General features: G+C 44.9%; 1 protein-coding gene and 1 long non-coding RNA gene across 3 annotated transcripts; one reads left to right on the top strand and one right to left on the bottom strand.

Annotated features, from left to right (window-relative positions):
- Positions 1-5,677: 5,677 nt before the first annotated feature.
- Positions 5,678-13,041, bottom strand: LOC114484077 (uncharacterized). The gene is made up of 3 exons (XR_003676585.2): positions 12,766-13,041; positions 11,788-11,878; positions 5,678-6,119 (listed from the first exon to the last, which is right to left on the bottom strand). It is a non-coding gene; the product is annotated as an uncharacterized lncRNA (long non-coding RNA).
- A 111-nt stretch (positions 13,042-13,152) lies between these two features.
- ATXN1L (ataxin 1 like) lies at positions 13,153-24,215 on the top strand. 2 transcript variants are annotated; one of them, XM_007115817.4, is made up of 3 exons: positions 13,153-13,255; positions 15,102-15,169; positions 16,394-24,215. In XM_007115817.4, exon 3 carries the CDS (start codon positions 16,511-16,513, stop codon positions 18,575-18,577), a length of 2,067 nt encoding a protein of 688 aa, XP_007115879.1. In that variant the 5' UTR covers positions 13,153-13,255; positions 15,102-15,169; positions 16,394-16,510; the 3' UTR covers positions 18,578-24,215. The 2 variants fall into 2 exon arrangements, with proteins under 2 accessions (XP_007115879.1, XP_007115880.1); XM_007115818.4 differs by having other exon boundaries at positions 16,391-24,215.
- The last annotated feature ends 1,234 nt before the right edge of the window (positions 24,216-25,449 follow it).

Here is a 25,449-nt window from a genome sequence, read left to right as displayed (position 1 = left end):
GAGAATGATGTTGGCTGTGGGTTTGTCATATATGGCCTTTATTATGTTGAGGAAAGTTCCCTCTATGCCTACTTTCTGCAGGGTTTTTATCATAAATGGGTGTTGAATTTTGTCAAAAGCTTTCTCTGCATCTATTGAGATGATCATATGGTTTTTCTCCTTCAGTTTGTTGATATGGTGTATCATGTTGATTGATTTGCGTATATTGAAGAATCCTTGCATTCCTGGAATAAACCCCACTTGATCATGGTGTATGATCCTTTTAATGTGCTGTTGGATTCTGTTTGCTAGTATTTTGTTGAGAATTTTTGCATCTATGTTCATCAGTGATATTGGCCTGTAGTTCTCTTTCTTTGTGATGTCTTTGTCTGGTTTTGGTATCAGGGTGGTGGTGGCCTCGTAGAATGAGTTTGGGAGTGTTCCTCCCTCTTATAGCCCTATTTTCTCATGAATTCATCATAAAAACACATCAAATATCAGCTAAATGATTGCAAATATGCTCCCTGGCCTTAAAAAAAACTTCACAAAGATCATTTTACTATTCAAAAGCCCATTTAGAAATATGTTCTAGCACTGCTTGGAGTCCCATTCCAGATTCAGTTTCTCTAACCATACTGACCTGTCTTTCAGGAGAAAGGGATGAGAAATGAGGGGCTGGAGATGACACAGGTGAGGGCCCTGCTGCTAATACTGGCGATGCCCCAAATGGATCACCCATTCCTGCTACAGTTCCACCTCCTCTGCGAAGAGCACTTTTCTTGACATCCTTGGTGAATTCAGTATTAACCAGGCCTGCTGGGGCTTCAGCCTGAGGCAAGAATCACATTGGCTTCTCAATTTACTACACATTTGTTCACTACATACCTACTACACTCCAAGCACTCTTGGAAATCCGGTGGAAGAAACAGCGAGCAAGGACACATGGTTTCTGCCCTCATGAAGTTTAGAGTCCAGGGTAAGTCAATGACAGTTACAGCAAACTTCAGGCTTTCTGGCCCACATACTTCTTCTTTCTCTCTGTTTCAATGGCTGTGTTGTGAGTGCTTATGCGGTCAGACACTGTGGTACACCAGTGATTAAGAGCTAGATGTCAAAAAAAAGAGCTAGATGTCAATACGCATAGATATGTCTACAAGAAAGTTTACCATACTTTAAGCAGTGGTAAACTCTGGATGTATCCGTTCATTTGACAAAATCTACTGACCTTGTAATATAAACCAGGCATAGTGCTGGGAATGCCACAGTGAACAAAACAGACAAAAGTCCCTGTCCTCGTGGATCTGATATTGCAGGGGGAGAGACAGATAAGAAACAAGATCACTAAGTGAACGATAACAGTGTGTTAGATAGAGATAAGATTGATAGAGAAAAAATATAAAACAGTGAAGACGGAAGAGAAGGTAGCTGGGAAGGGCTTTGCAGAGAAGAGAACATTCAAATACAGACCTGAAGAACGTGAGGGAGGGACCAGGCGGAGAACTAGAGAACACAGAGTCCCAAAGTACAAAGGTCCTGAGGAGGGAGCAGGTGTGTGTTTGAAGAAGCACGAGGAGGCCAGTGTGGCTGAGGCAGAGTAAACAAGCGGAGAGTAGAGGGAATGAGGCGAGAGAGAAGAGGTGAGAGTAGGTGTGGGTGGCCTCCTCAGTCATAGGAAAGCCGTTGCCTATTATCATAAGTGAAATAAAAAGCCATTGGAGGGTTTTAAAAGCAGAGGAGTTACATGATCTGACCTAGGTACTAACCAGATCTCTGACGGCTGCATTGAACATCAGTTAATGGGGAAAAGTGGTAGAAGCAGAAAAACCAGTTAAGAGGGTACTGCAATCATTCAGACCAGAGACTATTGCAGGTTAGATCGTGGTACTGTCAGTGGAGATGATGAGAAGTGACAGAATTCTGGAAGGTAGAGTAACCAGGATTTGTTGAAGATGGGTTGGGCTAGGGGTTGAGAGAAAGGGAAGATATCAAGATTTTCCCCTAGCATAGAATTACCACTAACTATAGAATGAGTACGTTCTTGGAAAGAGTGAGAGCACTTTTGGACATGGTAAGTTTGAGATGCATCTGAAACATCTTAGTGAAGATATCAAGAAGGCAGGCGAGGGACTTGGCGGTCCAGTGGTTAAGACTCCCGCACTTCCAATGCAGGGGGCGCAGGTTCCAGCCCTGGTCGGGGAACTAAGATCCCGCAGGCTGTGCTGCATGGCCAAAAAGAAGAAGAAAAAAAAGCAGGTGAATGCATAAGCCTAGAGTTCATATCAGCCTAGAGGCCTTAGCTAGTGATAAACATGTGGAAGACCTCACCACAAAGATGGGATTAAAAACTACAATGTTGGATGAAATCACCTAGAGAATAGGGAAGAAGAAGTGGTCCAGAGACTGAGCTCTTAGGCACAACTCTGGCGGCATTTCATGTGGCTTTTACTTCTTCTTAGTCCCGTTCTGTATTGTCTAAATTTTTTTTTACAACGTGTCATTTTTCAACAAACCACATACTCTTTGAAAAAGAAAAAAAGAGTCCCTTTCAGGAAACCATCAAGAGCAAAGCATCAGTAAAGGCAGGTGTGCCCTTTAATCACAATCCAACATGGTACATGCTGCCAATTTGAGGGCATTAGGGAGAAATTTCTCTTGCCCTAAAACAATTCATGACCACTTTTGGAAGCTTCATCCATCCTCCGTGATAATGATGAGGATGAAAAGCAAAACTTGATTATGTTTGCTATGTGCCAGGTATTGCATATAAATTCCTTATACATATTAGCTCATTTAATCATCTCAACAAATTTATGAGATTTTTAAATAACTCTTAACTGTTATTATCCCCCTTCTTACAGTGCAGAGAACTGAGTCTTTGAGAGAGTAAGTCACTTGCCTGAAGTCTCACAGTTAATAAATGGTGGAGCTAGGATCTGAATATGGGTTGTTTCACTACTGAACTCAAACTGTGAAACAAGGCTAAAAGATGGTGACTTGTGCCTTTCGATCTTGTAGCCTTTATTCCAAGAGCCCTTTATTAAAATGCAAAATAACCCTCAGATAAAGCTGAGATCTTAAGAACTAAAAACATTTTATATGCTTCTAGGTATAACACTAGGTAACTTCATCTTTGTTTTCCACTCTATTGCTAACAACTTAAAAGGGTCATCTGACCACAGAAGTCCAGCTCTGCTAGAAAAAGTATGTGGGTGGAGAAAAGGTGCAGATGTCACCTGTTTACGATCCTGCCAGAGCTACTCTGGAAGCCACATACCTAAGTTAAAAAAAAATCTTCTGGTGCACAGTAAGAATCTCTGCTTTAAGTCAATTCTCTCTTCTTAAAAGTACTGACCATAAAGGTTGCTTTGGATTTATGTGGGCCATTATAGTTCTTAGCCATTTCTATTAGGTATTGTTCCACTGGAACCTGGGGTAGAGTGTTCACATTCAATTTACACATTAGCTGCAAAATAAAGAGCATAAGAAACAAAAAGAGTTTAAGTGGTCTTTCACTTTTGAATCATAGTACTTCATTTTTCCAGTCTCTGTTATGTAAGATGTATAATTTTTGTTTTTATTTTTTTAAATTTTTAATTTATTATTTATTTGGTTGTGTCGGGTCTTAGTTGTGGCATGCGGGGTCTTTTGTTGTGGCACCCGGGCTTCTCTCTAGTTGGGCGCAGGCTCCAGAGCACACGGGCTCAGTAGTTGTGGCGCACAGGCTTAGTTGCCCCATGGCATGTGGGATCTTAGTTCCCTGACCAGGGATCAAACCCACGTCCCCTACATTGGAAGGCAGATTCTTAACCACCAGGGAAGTCCCAAGATGTATAATTTTTAAAAGATGTATAATTTAGCAACAACAAGGAGGGGCCCTGCTTGTATCATAAGATAGCCTTATCCTAGGGCAAAGGAACCAAGTAGAATAAGACGAAGAATATAAACACAAGAAAAAATATTTTGAGGTAAGAATTCTGATTTTTGTGATAAACATTTTGAATTATGTCAGAGGTAATAGTCAACGTATTCAACAAGGCACTATCCAATCAGAATGGACACCCTGAATGACGAGAGTGTCCACCAGCCTGAAACAACAACTGTGGCCACATCCCCGTGTCCCAGCTGAATGTCTGTCTGAATTATGTATGTGGTCATGATTAAGATGTTCAAAAGTTGAAATTTCTAAGTTGGATTAACTTCCTTCATATTACTAGGCCAGTTACATTTAGGAAAATGTATGCTTTCTTAATAAAGAAATCAGCTCAGTTTTCTTGACTCTAGCTTTTTGATAAAGATCTGAGTTTTCTAGTTCAAAAGCTTTATTCAAAGTTGTGCTGCCTCTAATGCAAAACTTATTTCTAAACATCTTTCAGTCTGCACAAAATTATATGTTCTGAGTTTGCTCATATTTGCTTTTCCCAGACTTCTTGGTTTAAAAAATAATGTGTGTCTCTGGAAATGGTACTACCCAAGAGCCGACCGTTCCAATCTCATTGCTTTGACACAGCTGACCATAATTCTCAGCTGTACTTTTTTCACAGCCGATTAGATACCTGCAGAAAACCATCACCAAGAAAGAATTAAAGGCAAAATTCATCAAGTTATGGCAAATGTGCTTTAGATGAAGAACCACCAAACTAGCAAAACCAATTTCATGTTACCTCATTGGAATTATGTTCTTTTAGCTTCAAAACAACAATAACAATAAAACAAGTGCTTTGCTTTTAAGTATCTGATAAATGTGAAACTTAAAACCTCTATTTCTAAACCCTGATAAATTATAACACCCCAACCCTCACAAAAGAAACCCAGTTTCAAGTTTTTTGTTTTTTTATAAATTTATTTATTTACCTATTTTTGGCTGCGTTGTGTCTTCGTTGCTGGGCGCGGTCTTCCTCTAGTTGTGGCGAGCGGGGGCTACTCTTCGCTGCGGTGCACGGGCTTCTTATTGCGGTGGCTTCTCTTGTTGCGGAGCACAAGCTCTAGGCGCACGGGCTTCAGTAGTTGTGGCTCGCGGGCTCTAGAGCGCAGGCTCAGTAGTTGTGGCACGCGGGCTCAGTGGTTGTGGTGCACGAGCTTAGTTGCCCTGCGCGTGTGGGATCTTTCCAGACCAGGGCTTGAACCTGTGTCCCCTGCATTGGCAGGCGGATTCTTAACCACTGCACCACCAGGGAAGCCCCCTCCAGTTTCAAGTTTATTTTGTTTTATTTGTTGCCATTGCCATTTTTTTAAAAGTATTTTTCACTTAAAGACCAACAGAAGAAAATACTTCTTTGGTTAACCATTAGGAGAAAAAAAGGATCCTCCAATTAATTCTAAAACACCAAGCAAGTAACACTAGTGATACCCTCACCTACGTCGTGACACAGGCAGTTAAAAACAGTCTAACAACTATTTTCAACTCAGGCACCTCTGACTGGAGGTGAGAAGCTACCCACATTAGTGTAGATACAGATGCAGACAGACCAGAATCCAGTTCCCTAAAGGAAACATAAAAATCTCAGGGCTTTACGTTTCCCTCTTTCCCCACGGACAATACTCAAAATATAATGTTAAATTAAAATTTTTAAAAAACTTAAATTAGAATACAAACCTATATGTATATATCTGTATACATACACACACATAGATACATACAGATATATAGACTGAAAGGAATATATTAAAATTCTTATCTCCAGATTTGGTGATTATGGAATCTTTTTTGTATTTCCCAACTTTTCTACATATTTATACTATGTCTTTACAGCTCAGGGGGGAAAACACAACTATTTGGTTTTAAAAATGGCTCTGTGGACTGACATGTTCTTGTCAAGCAGGACTAGTTCTCCATTAAGTAGAGACGGTGTTCTTTGACACAGTCCCAACAAGTTAGAGACCACCCCCTCCCTCACTAGGTGGCAGGGATGCCTTGTCATTCCTTTGAGCCTGCCAGTGATGCAAGTTCAACAGGTCTCACTTTGTGGCCTGGATCAAGCTGAACCGAGCCAGCAGCAGGTCACAGTACAGCTCCAGGATCTCCACGGCCTCCACGAGGTAGTCTTCTCCGATAACATGTTCCACTCAGATCCCAGCTCGTTTATCTTTCACAGCAGCCAGGTGGTCAGCCACTTCCTTCCTTGTTTTCTGGGCCTGCTCAGCTGCAGCACAAAACATGCATATAGAAAAATGAATGGGCAAAGAGGAGTTTGTTGAATAAATCGGGCAGGTTACATGATAGTGTGAAATAATGTTTTTATTTTAAAAAGACAGGGAATTCCCTGGTGGCCTAGTGGTTAGGATTCTGGGCTTTCACTGCCGTGGCCCAGGTTGAATCCCTGGTCGGGGAACTGAGTTCCCAAAAGTCGCACAGCGCGGCCAAACAAAAAAATTTTTTTAAATAAATAAATAATTTTTAAAAATATACAAGATATACCATATGTGCATAAAGTTATCAGTGTTTTGAACTAGGTTTGTCATTACCTTTTTTCTTTTGTTTTTGGCATGCAGTATCTTCTGCAACCAGGGATCAAACCCGTGCCCCCTGTGCTGGGAGCGCAGAGTCTTAACCACTGGACTGCCAGGGAAGTCCTAGATTGGTTTTTATCAAAGCGTCAGCCCTAGATCAGCAACATCAGCATCACCTGGGAACTTGTTAGAAATGAAGAGTCTTGGGCCCACCCCAGAAATAAATACTAAATCAGAAAGTTTAAGTGGAGCCCAGCGATCTATGTTCGAAGAAGCCCTCCGGATTCTGACACCTGTTACAGGTTGTGAACCACTGCTCTGGCGGGGAGTGGGGTGGGGGGATGGTCCTTCAACAGGTGATCTTTATTTTATCCCTTCAGGTTACTTTTATGTTCTAAAATGTTCCATACTGAACATTTATTATTTTTGTAATAAAAAGAGTAGTTATTTTCAAAATGAGAGTGCATGTCATGGTTTGCGTTTTAAAAAATGTTTTCTTATGTACAGTTCCATTTGATCTGAGTAACACCTGTGTGAGGTTTGCATGTTAGCTGCATTTTACAGCTGAGAAAAATTGGGATTCTGAGAGATTAAGTGGCTTGCCCATGTTCACATGACTAGGAGTAACTGGTCAAATTGGAACTCAAAACTAAATCTTCAGGCTGCAAATTCCTATGCTTTTCCACCACATTATGCCATAGAATGAACAAGTCGAGTCACGTTGGAGATGTAACAAATGTAACCTGTCCCGGATTAATCCTCTGTGATAAGGGAAGTCTTACTACCTTGAGCTATCAACTGATGACTGAGCCTGGGGAAATAGGCTTTTCATGAGTCGGAGAAACCTGAGCCTGCAAATCATACACTCCGCCCGTCTGCCATACCCTAAAAGTGATGCTCACCTTCTAATCATGAATAGAAAGAGTTACTCTGTCATTGTAAAAAATCTTGACGTGAGACTGTATTTGAATCTGAAATAAATGCAAAGCTCAGTACTTGGAAGGTTGCTTAGCTAAGTTCAAAGTACGAAAATGGCCTTTGCCCTGGACATCACAGAGAACAGAAATCACAGTAAAACTGGACTGTTTCGGATAAATGCTGAACTGTCGTTACACAAGTGCTAATATTGGCAAACATTTATTGGGTGCCCAGGTTATAGTCTGTATTACAAATAGAACCCTGGAGTGATAGAAGGTCAAGATTATTATCTCCCTTTAAAAAAGAATATATTTAGGTAAGAGAGCACTCATTAGCTTTATTTATCTCAAATCAGTCAGGCATTCCATGTTTAAATTTCTCTATTTGTAAGAAGAGGATAAAATGTATCTGAATAATAATATGTATCACTGATGTCAAAATCGAATAAAAGAACACATGGGCATGCAGTTTAAAATTCACAAGTTCTATGTACACCATCAATGTCATCCTCTTTGTTCATGGTAACCATAATGGGTACCACTGGTTTTCCCTAAATTTCATTTGTTTTGTGTACTTTCCTTAGGCTCCTGTTATCTAAGTAATGCAGAAACACCCTATGCAAGATTTGGCTAAAGAATGCCCAAAAATCAGTTTGGAAGTTTGGGTAACATCTGCCTCTCTACTACTATAATCTAATAGGCTATAGTAATTCAATAATAAATAGTGCTATTTACGGAGCACTAGGAAAACTGTGTTTACATGCAATACTTATTTCACCTGAACGCTCCTCATAATCAGAGATCATGTTTCTCAGTTTACTGAGGGGTCCATCGCACATGTGATGCATTGGAATAAGGAAAGAGAAAAAGGTAACCTAAAATAAGTTGGACTTACAGAAAGAAGACAACAGTTATCAGCTACTACTCCTGCTCATGGGTATAATACTACTTGAGCTGTCATGTGATAGAAGAAATAGCATTTTGTGTGTGTGTTTGAAAAAAGCTAAGGAAGCTCTTTCAGAAAAATTTGCCCGGGAGCTCAAACTTAATAGCTACTGCACATCTAAAAAGGCTTGGCTAGATAAAGTTCTATGCTTTGGTGGAGAGAAGTCCAGTAATTTGGACATAATGCTACATTTTAAACCTTTTGGAAACGTTTTCTTTCTTTCTTTCTTTCTTTCTTTCTTTTTTTTTTTTTATCCACACCAGGCAGCACTTGGGATCTTAGTTCCCTGAGCAGGGATAGAACCTGTGCCCCCTGCAATGGAAGCACAGAGTCCTAACCATTGGACCGCCAGGGAATTCCCTAGAAACCTCTTTTTAAGTTAAACTTTTTATTTTGAGATAATTGTAGATTCACATGCAGTTTGTAAGAAGTAATACAGAACAACCCAGGGTACCCTTTACCCAGTTTTCCCTGGTGGTAATTAATATCTTGCAAAACCAAGATATTGGTATTGACACAGAACTGTCAAGATACAGAATGTCAAGATACAGAACTGTGTTTGGAAACTTTTAAATGATTTGATCACTATAATAATCATTCCCACAATTCAGAAACACTCCTTTAAATTCCAGAGTTGCTAAGTAAGGTCTTAGGAGCTATGTCATGGGGCTGGGAGGTGGTGGCACAGAGGATTGCACAGGAATCTGAGAGGCAGCTTGCTGTGCTGCCTGGAGAATTTACTCATTTATCTTTTTTTTCCAGGAATTTTAAGCGATTGACAACCAGTTGCAAGTTGACGCAAAGGGGATCAGCTTTGAAGGAAGAGCTGAAATGATTTCACCACAAGGCACAGCAGCTCGCAAATCACCTTGCTGAGAAGTTCCCCAGCCAAAGAGAGAGTTATCAGAGGCTCTAATTTTTCCACATCCACGTTATTTATTCAACAAATCCCGTGTAAGGAATTCCTGGCTGCTTAGTACTGGTCTTAATGCACTTGTTTCTCTGTGGACCAGTTCCCCAGATACAACTCTTGTGATTCAAATAAGGGTTAGATCTCCTTTAGTTTATTCCAATTGTCAGTGTTTTTACTGCAACTTTTGAGAGTTCTGCAGGAAGTTTCTGACAAAAATGAAAGTCTTTGGCAAGTGTCTGAGGAAGTAGACAACAGAGGGAGATTCCCCTCCCCAAGGAACATAATAGTCACATACGGAGAAATTATAAAACCTCCTTCTAAATAAAATATATATGAATTTGAAAGGGAAATGCCCATTGGAATCTGGAGAGGTTGCATAACGTTAAAAGCATGTGCAAATGAAAACACAGAGAAGTAGGTAAAACAGAAGCTTGAAAATTGCACATTCCTACATTTGGCCAGCTAGAAAACTTCTGAAAAATAGTTTAATACCAGGAACTAACACGTTTCTAGGGAAAGCTAAATCTGCTAAGGATTTCTATAAGTTCAATGTATGCTTGAGATTAGTTGTTGTTTCTGCCACTGGATCTAAAGATAAAAGTTCCAGGGGCTTCCCTGGTGGCGCAGTGGTTAAGAATTCGCCTGCCAGTGCAGGGGACACAGGTTCGAGCCCTGGTCCCGGAAGATCACACATGCCGCGGAGCAAAGAAGCCCGTGCGCCACAACTCCTGAAGCCCTGGCGCCTAGAGCCCGTGAGCCACAACTACTGAAGCCTGTGCACCTAGAGCCTGTGCTCTGCTACAAGAGAAGCCACCACAGTGAGAAGCCCACGCACCGCAACGAAGAGTAGCCCCCGCTCACTGCAACTAGAGAAAGGCCGCGCACAGCAGCAAAGACCCAATGCAGCCAAAAATAAATAAATAAAATAAATAATAATAAAATTAAAAAAATAATAATATAAAGATCAAAGTTCCTTTCCTAAAATGACACCTTGGCATGCTAAAGCATACAAGCAGGAAGACATGACAGTATGAAAAAAGCCACCTACTCCTCTTATGACACACATGGTTTCCCAAGTTAACAGCACTTCTCTCTGGTTTGATCCCTTAATGTCAAAAAAAGTTGGGATAGTTGTCTGAGCTTACCCTGCCTGTATTACATGTCTAGAAAAATCACCAACTAGGAACTAAGCAAACATAGAGCTGGTTTGAAACTCCTGCTTGCTTTTAGGCAGAGTAACTAGCATGGCAGGGTTTTGTCCTTGTTATTTTCTGTCCAGCCGAGTAGCTCAAGCTCTCATCATACATATTCAACCTACACACATCAAAGAAATTTAATAGGAATCCAGGGAAATGGAAGAGGTGGACAAAGCAGACAAAAGTTTAATTTTTCAGTCCCCAAATGTCCCAAATACCTTAAAAAAATCTCTTTTCACTTCATCAGTTCTTAAAATTCTGTGGAAATTTAAGAAAAAAAAGCTGTGAAAGAAAATGAAGGATTTTCAGATGAGACTGAAAACAGCCAATAGGCAAAATAGATGAGAATAGAAATGAGGAAATGAGAGCAAAAGAATTAGCAAGGGAAGTCTCCCATTTGGGGATATCTTTGTGAAATTTCATTCAACGACTATTTATTGAGCCAGTTACAGTTTTTAAAACCCTAGGTTGACTTAATATAAAAAACTTTAATAGGGAATTGTCCAGATTCCAGAGAATAATACAGATTTTTATAGAAGTGAGGTAAATTTTGGTTATTTAAGTATCTTAAATTTAAAACTGTATTAGTTTACTTATCACTAACATTCCTGTCAAACTGTCACTATGGGGCTTCCTACCATCAATATGTACAACCGAAGAAATGCGGATGGCTTGGAGTAAAGAGTTCTAGAAGAGGATACAGAAGATAGGACCCACGCTTTTGGGACTGCAGCACCAAACCAGGAAATCACCAGTGCTTCACCAATCAGAACATCCTTTTTTTAAAAAAATTAGACACACCTTTGCACCAAGTCATTCTGTTAATGTCTGGTAGCCAAAAAACTTTTTATTTGCATCTACCAGTGTCTGCTCTTTCAACTTTGCCTGAAAACCAGCTCTCTGAGGGCGTATCTTGATCTGGGAGAAATTGGTTTTCCTTGAATACACCTGGATGGTCTCTATCTTGGCAGTTTTAATGCCGGTTTAGTGAGCTAAGCAATGAACTTGAAACCATTCTGCCAGTTAGTACTAAAATGGGGCCACTGAGCGACCACAGGACTTCCTTCTTGGCCAAACTGAGAAGACAACTGTTATGAATAATATTAATATTCACAAAGCAAAGTTCTCTGTTGATTTAGATGGCTACAAATCAGTAGTGTCACTATATTTTACCCACTGGTGCAAGGTGTGTGTGTCTGTGTGTGTGGTGTTCAATAATTTTGATAATTCTCTGTTCCCACCCAAGTGAGAAAATATCAAAGTTGAGGTCTAAGGGTTCTCTAGAAAGAATCTTAGAGATCATATACTTTATTTGTATTTTAACTTACTCATTTTAGTATTTCTAAGGTAATATTCTCATTAAAAAAATCCAAACAGTAACATAAGTACCTTTTGTTCCTCTTGGCCACCACCCAATTCCACTTTCCTCTCCCGAGATAACAAATGTTAGCTAGTTGTTCCATATCCTTCCACTCCTTTTCTGTACAAATACATAAATATATGCAACTGTAACATTACATGTCTTTTAACAACAAATACGTGATCTCACACTGTACATATCTGCTTATTTTTTCACTTAAAATGTTTTGAGAGCTCTCCTATCTACATTTCACCCCCACCCCTTCATTCAGTTCAAGTTCCTCATTTCACAGAAGTGGAAACCCAAGTATCAAGTAGTAAAACGATTTTCCAAAGGCTGGATAGCTAGAGCCCCGCCAGTAGTACTTTCAAAATCAAACAAAAATCAATGATTATTTATTGAACAAAGTTTGCAGAAACTGAAAAGGGAAAAATCTGCTCAGAATCCAATCTCTCCAATAGTCAAAGTTACTTTTTTCTCAGTTCAGTTTTTGTCTGTATGCAGAACTACTTTTTTACATAGTTGTAATCAAAGCATAAATTCAATTGGTGTTCCTTTTTTTTTCACTTAGTTTTTTTTTTTTTTTTTTCCTTCTATTTTGGCTGAGCTGTGGGGCTTGCAAGGATGTGGAATTTTAGTTCCCTAGGGGATCAGGGAATGAACCTGGCACCAGCAGTGAAAGCGCCGGGTCCTAACCACTGGATCACCAGGGAATTCCCTTTATTCATTTAAGTTAATCAGATGTTCATATTACTATAAAGTCAACTAGTTTATTGGCAATGAATGGTGACCTCATAGTTCATCAAGTAGTCAAGCCCTCTTCCCTCTAAATTAAGCTGCTTCCCACTGTACTAATCCCCATCCTCTCATTCCTCACAGACTTTCAAGACGCTAGCTTCACTTTCCCCTAGATCCTGGTTCCGGCCCATTCTCATCCCCCTCAGAGCCATTTCTCAACTCTTAACGAGCTCCATCTCCATCCTGGGTCTCTAGGGGGATCTCATTACCCTCCTGGGCCGGGGTCGCCTCGGAGCTCTCCGAGGTTCCCAAAAGAAGTCTTCACAAAGTCAGGTCCCGAAGTCCAGGAAATGATGGCCACGCCTCAGGGCTGTGTTTGGGAACCCTCAGAATTTACTGGAGTAGACAGATATCAGGGTCCTTGTGGGGTCAGGGTGAGGAGGCCGGACCCAGTCCTATTTACGTGACCCGGCCCCAGGGAGAGGAGTTCGTTTTCCCACCAGAGGGGGGCGCTGGGGGCGCCCGGTCGGACAGCCTGCACAGTCCTCTCCCGGGTACTCCTGGGCGTCGCTCTCCGGCCCAGGGCCGTGACGCAATCTCCCCGCGCCGGGGGCGGTACGCGCTTGACGCCATCTTCGGGCGCCCGTCTGGGGGGGCGTTGGGTGTGGGGCGGCTCCGGGGCCGGGGATGGCGGCGGCCGCCGTTGCGGCGGCTCCGGGACCAGCGGGAGGAGCCCGGGGAGCGCCGTGAGATGGGCCGGTGAGTGTTGCCGGGAGTGGAGGACGCCGAGTCGGGCTCACTGGGGCCAAGCAGGCCTGGGCTCGGAGCTCTGGAGGAAGTGGCCCCCCAGAGCCCGTTGCCCCGCGGACCGAGGGAGCGAAAGAGGCCGCGCCTAGACCCCCGATCGCTTCTCACCGGCCCGGCCCAGAGAGAGGCCTCAGGTTCCTGCTCCCCCGCGACTGTGTCCTGGCGGGCCGGGGTGTCCGAGTCCTCGGGGCGGGAAGGGGCCCCCAAACAAGGAAGCAGCGCCTGCGGGGCCTCGCCCTTACCCCTCTGCTTGAAAGGTCGACCCCCCCACTCTCTAAATGCAGAGTTTCCAATTTCGGGCCCTACCCCTTTTGGGGCAAGGATTGCGGGATCAAGGGAAGCCATAACCCCTGTCTCTTCTAAGCTCCTGTCTTTCTGGCGGGCGCACCTCTCGCCCTCAGCGAATTCGAGTCTGAGGCTGGGTTCACCCTCTTGATTCCGGGCTGTGCTGCCAGCGCTGGCAGCTCTCCGGAATGGTCCTCCTTTCCCGTTAGCTCGGTTGGGGTCACAAGCTGCGTCTTCCTCTGGAGAAATCCTCATTGAGCCTCTTCAGAGGCCGAAGTTTCAGATTCCGAAATGTGTTTTGCGTTGTGGGAACTTAGTGCACAGGCTTGGCCCTTTGTTATTCCTGCAGACCTTTTGCCTCTTTCAGTCCTTTTAGCCTGTGTTTGGCTAACCCCCCTGTGACCTAGAGGCAGGTTTTCTTTAATGCTTTAGTTGTGAGAAGCAAGTATCATTCTGAAATTGAAGTTGTGACCCCATTTTCTGTTGGGAATGAGAGAGAAATCTAACTGCTTTTCAGTCACTGGAACTGCTGGCAAAGAAGGGATGCAAGACTTGTGCCCACTGTGTAAATTTTTGTTTATGGAACCAAGAATTTTCTTTCCACCTTGTTTTCCTATCTTGTCACTTTTTTCTTTTTGTACATCTGCACCTTGCTGATCTTGAGAGAAGTGTCTTCAGTTTGGTTTGAGGCTTGCAGTGTTCTTTAGGACTTGGACAGCACAGTGGGTAGTAGTTTCTCTGAGTACTGGTCAGTAGTACTTTCTCTGTTTTTAGAGATTAAAGCTCTATTCTTCAGTGCTTAACGTTTCTGGCATGTGTAGATTCAGATATGGACAGTTTAGCATGAGTTTTGTTTCCCACTGGTAGACTACATGAGGACAAAAGGAATGTTTTCAGTTTCTGTCACACCTGATTCAGCACGTGGTACAAAGTTGTCACTTAGAAAATTTTACATACACACACACACACAGGAGCCTGTTTTTTTACCTTGGAAATCTGCTAATAAGGCTTCCCTTTGAGTGACTCCCCCTTGACCTCTTTTTCTGCCCCAGAAACATAAATAATTGTTCTTTTTCCTGTAGTGCCTCTTATCTCATTTAAATAACCTCCACATCTGTGTTTTCATCAGCCCTGAATAAAAGTGAAATCCGTGAGGCTGATTTTTCCTGCTTCCCTTTGTTCACATGGGGACAATGTTGAGTCTTCCACTTTTATTTGTACATTTACCTGAAATTGGGATTGGAGGTAAATTTAACCTTTGGGGAATAGGTACAGGTAGAGAACAAAGAATATGATGTTAAGAAAGACAATGAAGTTTGTCACATGGAAATTTTTTCCAGCGATGTCGTCCTACAAATTAGAATTTAATGTGTTGTTATCTCTGGAGAAGAGTAGGAGGCAGGGACTCATGGACTTTAATGTCTTTGTGGTTTTGGAATTACCTTTCTTGATGATCCTGGGGAGGATCAGAGGCTAGGTTCCTGCTTACTCTATTCCTATTTCTGTCTTCTAGGCTCCCAAGCCAGTGGGGAGGACACTGCTTCTTATTACAGCTGCTCAGAAGCACCACTGGAAGCTCAGGTAATACAGGCGCTTTGGATACCTTGTTGTGGAAAAACATCTGGAATTCAGCAGTGGAAAAACAGAACAGAGTGTAATATCATAGAAATCTCATTTCAGATCCAAAGAACTGAAGCCTGATAGGAAGAAATAGGTGACAAATTTCGTATGTGTTGAAATGTTCAGACCAAAAAGATACTTTATGAAAATGGACAAAAGCGTGTGTGAAAGGTGATAGAGAAAGGGGAGAGAGAACTTTCTTATGAATCATATAGACCTGAGATAGCAATAAACAGGCATGTTTGGAGGAATAGAACCAGAATTTTAAGAAGTGGTGCCTAGAGCAGACGTACAATGGAAAAGGAGCCATTGGCAAAAGAAAAGAGAAAGGGAATGCACGGAGAAGGCAGATGGAAAGTGGTCAGTGGGAAGGAAAGAAGTCTTGCCAAACTAGGGAACACAAGTCTACGTGAGGTCAGAAGAGTTGTGTTGTTGCCCTTTGGAGAGGAGAAATAAATAAACTGTAGAAAACACCAGTACAATCACCCTCCCCATAGGGCCCACGTTTAAATGTAGTATTTCATGGGGTGAAGAAGATACTTTCATAATATGTTTAGGGAACAACGTTTTAAAAAAAAAAACAAGACGCGCAGACCTCAGGACCTATTGACTGACCCCTGGGTCCTTGGGGTAGTGGTGATGTGAGGCAAAGGAGGATGAGCGTTTAGGCAGGCCTGGGGTTGGGGGGTGGGTGGGGATAGGTGAGATAATAACCCAAATTAGGCTGGGGAAAGGAAGCAAGGATGAGGTCATATGTTCAGGAAAGAAGATAGCACAGTAGTGTTTGGTGGCAAAAGGAGAAACTTAGGAAAAGGAGCCAGCAGCAAAGACCATGTGTGCAAATCCCCCTTAAGGGAAAAGGCTTAGAAGAGTCAAGGTCCCCATCAGAGGAACAGCTAATCATGAAGCTGTTGGCTTCCCTGGGGTTGTGGAGCCCACAGGTTATTTTATGCATTGTTGAATGCTTGTCCTTGTAGCTCTTTGTGGTTTCCGTGATTGTTTCTTTCATGTCCTAGGCTGGATGAGCGAGAAGGGTAGCATCCTTGTCTGCTCCTTTCTCATTCCTCTTTTTTTCCAGCAGTCCCCTTTGTTACATCTTCCTCCGTGGACACAGTTCCTGCTCTTTCCTTTGACTTGGTTTACCCCTAGGTTACTTTTCTTTGCCTCTGATTTGTTCCCTAGCAGATGTGGGCGCCCCAGCCAGCAGCAGAGAGGGGTGCAGGGGAGCCACAAAGAAGCCCCTTCTGATGCCCCAAGGAGCAAGCCGACCCCTTCCAGGCTCCAGGAACACCACAAAGCAATATGAAACCTGTTCATGAGAGGAGTCAGGAATGCCTTCCACCAAAGAAACGAGACCTCCCCGTGACCAGCGAGGATATGGGGAGAACTACCAGCTGCTCAACTAACCACACACCCTCCAGTGATGCCTCTGAATGGTCCCGAGGGGTGGTGGTGGCCGGGCAGAGCCAGGCAGGAGCCAGAGTCAGCCTGGGGGGTGATGGAGCTGAGGCCATCACTGGTCTGACGGTGGACCAGTATGGCATGCTGTATAAGGTGGCTGTGCCACCTGCCACCTTCTCCCCAACTGGCCTCCCGTCTGTGGTGAACATGAGCCCCTTGCCCCCCACATTTAATGTAGCGTCTTCACTGATTCAACATCCAGGAATCCACTATCCCCCAATCCACTATGCCCAGCTCCCGTCCACCTCTCTGCAATTTATCGGGTCTCCTTATAGCCTTCCCTATGCTGTGCCACCTAATTTCCTACCGAGTCCCCTCCTTTCTCCTTCTGCCAACCTTGCCACCTCTCACCTTCCACACTTTGTGCCGTATGCCTCACTCCTGGCCGAAGGAGCCACTCCTCCCCCCCAGGCTTCATCCCCGGCCCGTTCATTCAACAAAGCCCCCTCTGCCACCTCCCCACCTGGGCAGTTGCCACATCACTCGAGTACTCAGCCACTGGACCTCGCTCCAGGCCGGATGCCCATTTATTATCAGATGTCCAGGCTACCTGCTGGGTACACCATGCATGAAACCCCTCCAGCAGGTGCCAGCCCAGTTCTTACCCCTCAGGAGGGCCAGTCTGCTCTGGAAGCAGCCGCTGCCAATGGACAGAGACAACGAGAGCGAAATTTAGTGAGACGGGAAAGCGAAGCCCTCGACTCCCCCAACAGCAAGGGTGAGGGCCAGGGACTGGTGCCAGTGGTAGAATGTGTGGTGGATGGACAGTTGTTTTCAGGTTCTCAGACTGCGCGGGTAGAGGTGGCAGTGCCAGCACACCGAGGGACCCCAGACACCGACCTCGAGGTCCAGCGGGTGGTTGGTGCTTTAGCTTCTCAGGACTATCGTGTGGTGGCAGCTCAGAGGAAGGGTGAGCCCAGCCCCCTCAACCTGTCCCATCATAACCCTGACCATCAGGGTGAGGGGCGAGGGTCAGCCAGGAACGCAGCAGAGATGGCCGAGAAAAATCAGGCCCGAGGGTTCTACCCTCAATCCCATCAGGAGCCCCTGAAACATAGACCTTTACCCAAAGCAATGGTTGTAGCCAATGGCAACCTGGTGCCCACTGGAACTGACCCAGGCCTGCTACCCATGGGCTCGGAGATCCTGGTGGCGTCAAGTTTGGACATGCAGGCCAGAGCCGCCTTCCCAGACAAGGAGTCAACGCCACCCCCCTTTACCTCTTCCCACTTGCCCTCCCATTTCATGAAAGGCGCCATCATCCAGCTGGCTACAGGGGAGCTGAAGCGGGTGGAGGACCTCCAGACCCAGGATTTTGTGCGCAGTGCCGAAGTGAGCGGGGGGCTGAAGATTGACTCTAGCACAGTCGTGGACATTCAGGAGAGCCAGTGGCCTGGATTTGTCATGCTGCATTTCGTGGTGGGTGAGCAGCAGAGCAAAGTGAGCATCGAGGTGCCCCCCGAGCACCCCTTCTTTGTATATGGCCAGGGTTGGTCCTCCTGCAGCCCCGGGCGGACTGCACAGCTCTTCTCTCTGCCCTGCCATCGGCTACAGGTGGGAGATGTCTGCATCTCTATCAGTTTACAGAGCTTGAACAGTCACTCAGTTTCTCAGTCCAGCTGTGCTCCCCCAGGCCAGCTGGCTCCTCCCCGAGAAAGGCCTGAGAGGACAGTCTTGGGACCCCGAGAGCAATGTGACAGTGATGGGAAAAGCCAGCCATTAGGCGAGGGCTCCCGAATGGTAGAGCCCTTGCAGCCAGAGCCTGGTGCTCAGGCCTGCTGGCCAGCCCCGAGCTTCCAAAGATATGGCATGCAAGGGGAGGAGGCACGGGCTGCGCTGCTCCGTCCCTCTTTCATTCCACAGGAGGTAAAGCTGTCCATTGAAGGGCGTTCCAATGCAGGAAAATGAACCTCTCCCAGACCCGGACTGGGATGCTACCCCAGAGCTGGGCCTCACCGTGAGCAAGCAGAGGATTTGCACATGCCGAGCAGGGGATGGCTCTCTTGGCAGTGAGGTTAGTGGGGAAGAGGAGGCGTGAAGGCAGCCTCCCAAGGCAGGGTCTGTTGCCCATTACCCCATGGCATCTTTTCAGAACAGCCCCAGAGGGTGCTGTGATGGGGAGCAGCAGGCCTGGGGCAAGGAAGGAAGGGGGTGCACGCAGGATAAGAAACATTCCAAATATCAGGGCCTCCCTGTTCTTTCCTCCTCATCCCTAGCTCCTGCAAGGAGAGGGTCAGGCTTTGGGAGCAGGTGCAGAGGGAGGGAGCAAAGAAAGAGCCAAAAATGATGATCCACAGCTTATAGTAGCAGTTCAGCTATCTGAAGTTTTTTTTTTTTTTCCTTTCCTTTTTGTGATGGGAGGGCAGGAGGCCCCATGCTTGGAAATAAGAGGGTTCCCACCCAGAACTCTTCTTTTGAGAGCTGTGCACTTTAAAGGGTAGTTTTGTTACAGATGTCTAAGGCTGGGTGTGCAGGGGACTCTGCTTGATCCTCTGCTTCAGGCCTTTCCCATCTCTCCCCATCATTCCTCCCACAAGGCTTCTAGCATTAGGAGAGAGAAGCCGCTCCAGGGTTCAGAGTGAAGTACTGCCTTGGCGGGGACCCAGTCACGGGACTTTGGGAGAAAGACCCGATGGCCAGACTGACCGGGCTCTAGGCAGGGCTTCTGGAAAGGTAGCTGACCTAACAAGGCTCCTCCTACTCAGCATGCCAGACCCACTTTGAAATTGTACTGAATCTCTAGTTGGTAATGGTGACTTGAAAGAACCAGTGGACCCTTTTCCCTAGGCCCCTACACCTGGTCCTCTGTCTGTCTATGTTGTGCCTAAGTGCCTGCACTGCCCCCACCCTTCCGCTGACCTAACCTGTCTGCATGGTGTCTTGACCTGGGCCTATTTGTAGCTGCACTGCCTTTCCCCTCTGCAAAACTGGTTTTGTCCACTCTGACCAAGACCTCTAGTTTTTGGTGTGTAGGGGTCTCTCTGGTTTCCCTTTCAGTTCTATTCTCTATTTTTAAAAACTCAGAATCATGTCCTCTCCTCTTCTGCAGCTGAACCAGTTGGTGGAGAAACGAATGGAACTATGCCCTGGGTTGGGACCAGTACAGCTGGCTGGGCAGTGCCCATCCTTGCGTTTTTACAGAGTCCCTCCCATCTTACTCCACTCCTTCTCCCAGCATTCAGGCTTCTCCAGGCTGTCTCCTCCCATAGCCAGCTCCAAGGTTTGGGGATACTCTTTTTTTTTTATTTTGGCCACACCATGTGGCATGTGGGATCTTAGTTCCCTGACCAGGGACTGAACCTGGGCCCTCAGCAGTGAAAGCGCAGAGTCCTAACCACTGGACCACCAGGGAATTCCCTGGAATAGTCTTGATAATGTTTCAATACCTGAAAAGTCTCCTAGATTCCATTTCATGGTGGAGTATTCCTCTGCAAAGAGTATTTTCAATCTTAGTTGCATTTGCCCCCTGTGTCTTAAGCCCACTTTTTCTTCACGACTTTCAGCATCACCTCGGACTGTGGGATTCCAGTGGGTGTTGAGAATTAGGCTTCCCCCATCAGCTTTCAGGTGGGTGGGTGGGTTTTTTGTTTGTTTTTTGGGGGTCTTTAGACTCTTGAACAACTCAGGGTATTGTCCACTCAGCTCTCTTATGAGGCTTCTCCTGGGGTATGACCCTGGCATTTCCTTTCAAGATGGACTGGCCAAGGCCTAGCCTGTTGTCAGGAGTCCCAAACCTCTGAGGTCTGATCTCTGCTCTGTCAAAGACTTTAGGCAAGTCTGTGACCTCTCGGTCTTTCACTTCCTCCCCAGCTGCCAAATGGGGATAAATAATCTTACCTACCTCCTGGGGGGAGGGGGAGTTCTGAGTATGGAGTCCTTCTTAGTGTTCAGGTGCTAAAGGTTGTTCTCCTCGGGTAACAAAGTGACTGAGACTGGCTTGTTTGCTGCAAGCCCTACCCTCCACTGTTTCATTCCTTGAGAGCAGTTACCTGGTCAGTCAGCTTTTGGAGGCCCGTCCAGAGGAAGCTGCTGACCTGACCACAAGTATGTAAGTCTCCAGTTCACCTCAGAACCAAATACCAACCATGTCTGGTGAACACTCAACCTTGTACACACTTGGGATCATGTCTTTTCCCTTCTCTGTCCCCATTCTCTCTGAATGCTGCTTTCTCTGGCATGTTTCCCACAGTTGGGGGCCTGTGGGGCTGAGTCTCGAGGAATCCTCTCAGAGGACGGCCCTCGGAGAAGGCCTTGTTTCTGGCTGTTCCATGAGCAATTCATTCCTAGTTTCTCATGCACGGGTTTCTCAGAAACATCCTTCCTCATTAGGAAGGCTCATCAACTGAATATAGCGACAGGCACACAGTGGACACTAAAGAAATATCCACCAAGGGTACCAACCGAGCTTCCTCCTTATGGGAGCAAACCTATATCTAACCAGATACAGGCCAAGTAGTTTAAATACAAGAAACCCTCACTTTCCAGCCTGGTAACTTCCCCTCAATCCTGGAAAGAGAAAATCTTGTGCACCTTGGCAAGTTGGGCCCTGAACTTTCTGCTGCTGTTCCTCTTCTGTCTCTTGCTGGTGAAGCAACACCGGCACTTCCTCTAATACTGTGCCATGCATATGTAATATATTAATACTTGATTTTGTTGAGCTGCAGAGGTGTCTTGTAAAGTATGGTCTCCCAGGGAAAGAAGCTCTGTGCTCTAAATCTCGGTCAGAGCTGAGGCATTCCCCTTACCTTTTCCCTATGTTTCAGTCTTTTCTTCCAGGCATGAGGAATGAGAGTAACCTATGGTGTGTCCATTCTTCCTTTTAAAGATTTCATAAGAGTTATTATAAGAGACCTAAGAGCAGTTTTGAGACAGCATTTTGGTGGGAAGCTGTCAGTTTTTGTGGGAGTGGGCAGTTAAAGAAGGCCAATGTCATTAGTAGGACAGTCCCAGAGCTTAGGGGTAGGAAAGGAAGATGGCTAACTCTGGCATTAAACAGAAATGCCTATACCAGTTTGGGATTAGGGGAACCAGGTGAAGGACGGTAATACATCCAAGTCTTGGATCATCATTCCTATCAAGATTAGTGTACACAGAGGAGGGGGAGTGGCATGGGGGAAGGGGAGACTGGGAGGTCAGAGCTGAGCACTCGTACCCAAGGGGGAGGGACCCCAGTAGATCTGGACTGACCCTTCTACACTCTTGGTCCTAGTTGGTCATAACACCAAGGGCTTTGGTCTGTGCTGCTTTGCCACTGCTGCTGTCTACTCACTGTCCTGCTTGCTGCCCTTTATAGCTCTCTGTCTTTCTGTGTCTTTGGCCACATAGGTGAAATCCAGGCATCCTGTCCATCCTTACATGTGCAAGGGTTACTTTATAACAAAGTCATCTTGAGTAGGGATAGTATGAAATGCTGCTGGTGGGCTGGTGAATCCAAAGGGATATGGCTTCAGTGCTTGTTGGGAGCCCTTTGGCTCCAAATATCTGACTCTCTTGAGGGAGAGACAAGCAGGTCCTATAAGTGGGTGTTTTCTTTGTATTAACTTCTTTCCTTTATGATATCTTGTGTCCTGTTTTAAAAATTAAATGATGGGGAACCAGATTAGGGCCTGTGTCAGCATCCCAGGGAGGTTCATCTGGCTCCAGTTAAATGGATTCTGGGGTTGGGGGAGCGTTTGAAGTTTGAAATAGACCCTCAGGTGGGGTTTAGTTTTATTTTTACCACTGGGCGCCATAGAAGATGCACAGGGTGGTGGTATGATTTAAACCTGCAACAAGCAGGCATGTTGAAGAGTTGAGTGATCACACTGGAGATAAAGGGTGGACGTGGGTTCACTGGGCAAGGGCTTGGGTCCATTGGAGTAAAGGTAACCAGATTGGTTGAATTGGCCATGGGAGATTAAGTCACAGTCTTAAAAGCAAAGCAAATAGGGCAGAGGCCAAGTTTTAGGGAGACTTCTTGGCCTCCTAGGGCTAAGTTTACTAAACCACACTGAAGCTACAATACTTTCCAGATGGGAAAAAGTGTACACTACAGTTGAAGAGCTGAACCGTGTTAGGTTGGATGTTGACCAGGAACCTGTTAGCCCTTTGCCGGGAAGCCTTCACCCTCCAGCTTCCCTGGGAGAAGGAAGGCCTCCCACATTATGCAATAATAAAATAAGCATCTGGGTCCTTGCAGCTGTCAGTTGCTCTTTCAACTCTAGGATCCATCTTTGGGCCAGAATCCTGGTCTGGGCCTAGGATGACACTGGCCCTTGAGATGCTAGAGTTGACTGCACTCTCTCCTTACCTGCAGACTATGCACAGTGCCTGGGGCGGAAGGAGGAGAGGTGGTGCGGTTTACCCTGCTGAGCCTCCCCAGCAGGAACAGTAGTAATAAATGCACTTTTCACACTAAGGTTTCTTTATTCGTTCTCCTGTTAAGCCTAGCTCCTCCCCTGGTAGACTGCAAATTCAAAGTCTGTGTGATTCCCCCAAGCCATTCTGCTGCAAAGGCCCAGCAGTGAAGATGGCCTCAAACTGGGTTCCTGTCTACAGTGTGTGTGGCGGCAGCCCATGTGCCTTTACCTATTGTCAAACTTTCAAGCATTTATTTCTGTCTTTATGACTGTCATGGGGACTGAGGTTCTTCAGAGAGCGAGAGAGAGAGCGCGAGTGTGAGCAAGCTGATGACACAGTGGTTGTACACCCACTCCCCAGACAGGGAGTATGCACATAGTTGTGAGCTGTGAGTGGTTAGTGCATTGCTGATGTTGCTGAAGGCAGGGTTCATCCCTCATTTGCGTGACACTCGCATTCAAGAGAAGCTTGTGTAGGGGAAGAGACTGACAGTACTCGTGGCAAGCTTGAAGTATTAAAAATAAGGCTGTCCCCTACAACCTTCCTAGTCACACACAGGATCCCTGTAGCCAAAACAGTATATGTTCCAGCTGCAGAGAGCAGACTGCTCTCAGCTTGCACAGCACCTTAGGGGAGGGAAGAATATATGGATAGGGAATGGGGTGGAGAAAGGACGGAAATGTTGTCATCCAGGTGGCTTTAGGGTCCTCAGGAGTAGTAGAGAAGGACGGCACTGGGGAGGTCTGATGGATGGATCTGATTTGTGTAGGAGTTCCCTGTAGATAAATTACTGATCCCCCAACTACTATCCCCAGTATGTAATGGCTAAATTAATATGTAATCAACTGCATTGTATCTAAAGCCTTAGAACTAGTCAGGTGCTCCCCCCACCCGATACCATTTCTTACCCTCTAATCCTACCTGATCTTTAACAAAGCATTAATAATTCTAAGGATAATCTCTATTTTGTTGTGCTTTTTTGTAACTGTTTTAAATAAATCAATTTGTACTGTATATTTGTACTTTTGTGAGATCCTTTTTGCTGTTTTACCATTTTAAGTCTCTGTACTTGGCTACACACAGATTGTATTTTTATTGTTAATGCTCTTCTTATGGATACCTGCATTTAACTTGTGGACTATGTAAACACAATATATATCAATATCTATATATCTATATATCTATCTATATAAACTACTAGCTTTTCCTTTTGGTGTTTGCGCCTTCTTCGTATCCCAGCCTTAGATGGTGGCCATGGGGTGGGGGATAGAAGGCCTATGCGGCAGAGCTTGTGATAGAGAGCAAATGGTGCCCATCTTCATGTGGTGGGCTGGGGGCAGACTGCACAAGCTAGTCCTGAAGCATGGTCTGTGTGTTCTGTTCTGTGTATTTCAGGGACCCAGAAATCTACCTGTAGACTCAGATACCGTTCTAGCACAATCAGTCACAAGGACCTGTAGATGCCCTCACTGCTGGCCTTTTCTCCAATTCTTTTCTCAGGAATACTGCCAGAAATTTCTGGAATAAGTCAGCTCCAGAACTTAGCTTGCCACTAGTAAGAGGTGTAGCACTCAGATACATGATAGTTACTCATACATTTATTGAGCACTTGCTACATGCCACAAAATAGCCTAGGTGCATTATATATTAACAAACATTTGTTGCTAGTACTATTATTTTCATTTTGTGGGTGGAGAAACCAAGAGGCTTAAGTAACTTACCCAAAGTTACACAGCTATTAATTAGCAGTACAGAATGTTAAATCCAGGCACCTAATTCCTGAGTTTGCGTTAACTCACAGTTCGTTGTAAAATTAAATGAGATAATCCACGAAAAGTGCTCAGAACAATCTTTGACACATAATGAGTGCTCAACCATTTTGAAACATCCCAAGTAGGACTTCCACGTGGGGCTGTGAGAAAAAGCCATTTGGCTCAATTAAATATTTTCTTTTAAATGTCCAGTATTTTGTACTAAGCTTATTAATATTTTTGTATTTTTCAAGACAAATATTTTGGCCTGCCTGGTGGGAATTAACCCTGGTTTGGTGGGGGGGTCAGTTAACACTCTTAAATAGCCTTGAACCTGTGGAGGTCAGAGAGGAGTCCAAGTTTCCTTGTTACGATATTGGAAGAGGTCCACATTCCTGGCATAGTACTTTTCTGGCTACAACTTAACTAGAGCACTTCCTTCTGGACGTCAAGATCTGTAATTATCTAAACTGTATACAACCTTTGGTGCAGGCTAAGGAAAGTTCTGTGCTTGTTGTGTACCATCACAGAAGCTTTTTAGAAATGACCTCAGCTCTTGTCTCCTCCATGGTTTGGCAGCCATACAAACTGCCATAGTCATTTTGCTCTGGCCTTGACCGCTACTGACTTGAGCTCTCATGGCACCTTAATTCTGGATTTTCCTCAATGGGTTTTATTATCCTACCTTGG

The sequence above is a fragment of the Physeter macrocephalus genome, chromosome 17, assembly GCF_002837175.3.
Source record: "Physeter macrocephalus isolate SW-GA chromosome 17, ASM283717v5, whole genome shotgun sequence".
Taxonomy (NCBI): Eukaryota; Metazoa; Chordata; class Mammalia; order Artiodactyla; family Physeteridae; genus Physeter; species Physeter macrocephalus.
The sequence above is the reverse complement of the archived record's forward strand: the minus strand, read 5'-3'. Positions and strand labels throughout refer to the sequence as shown.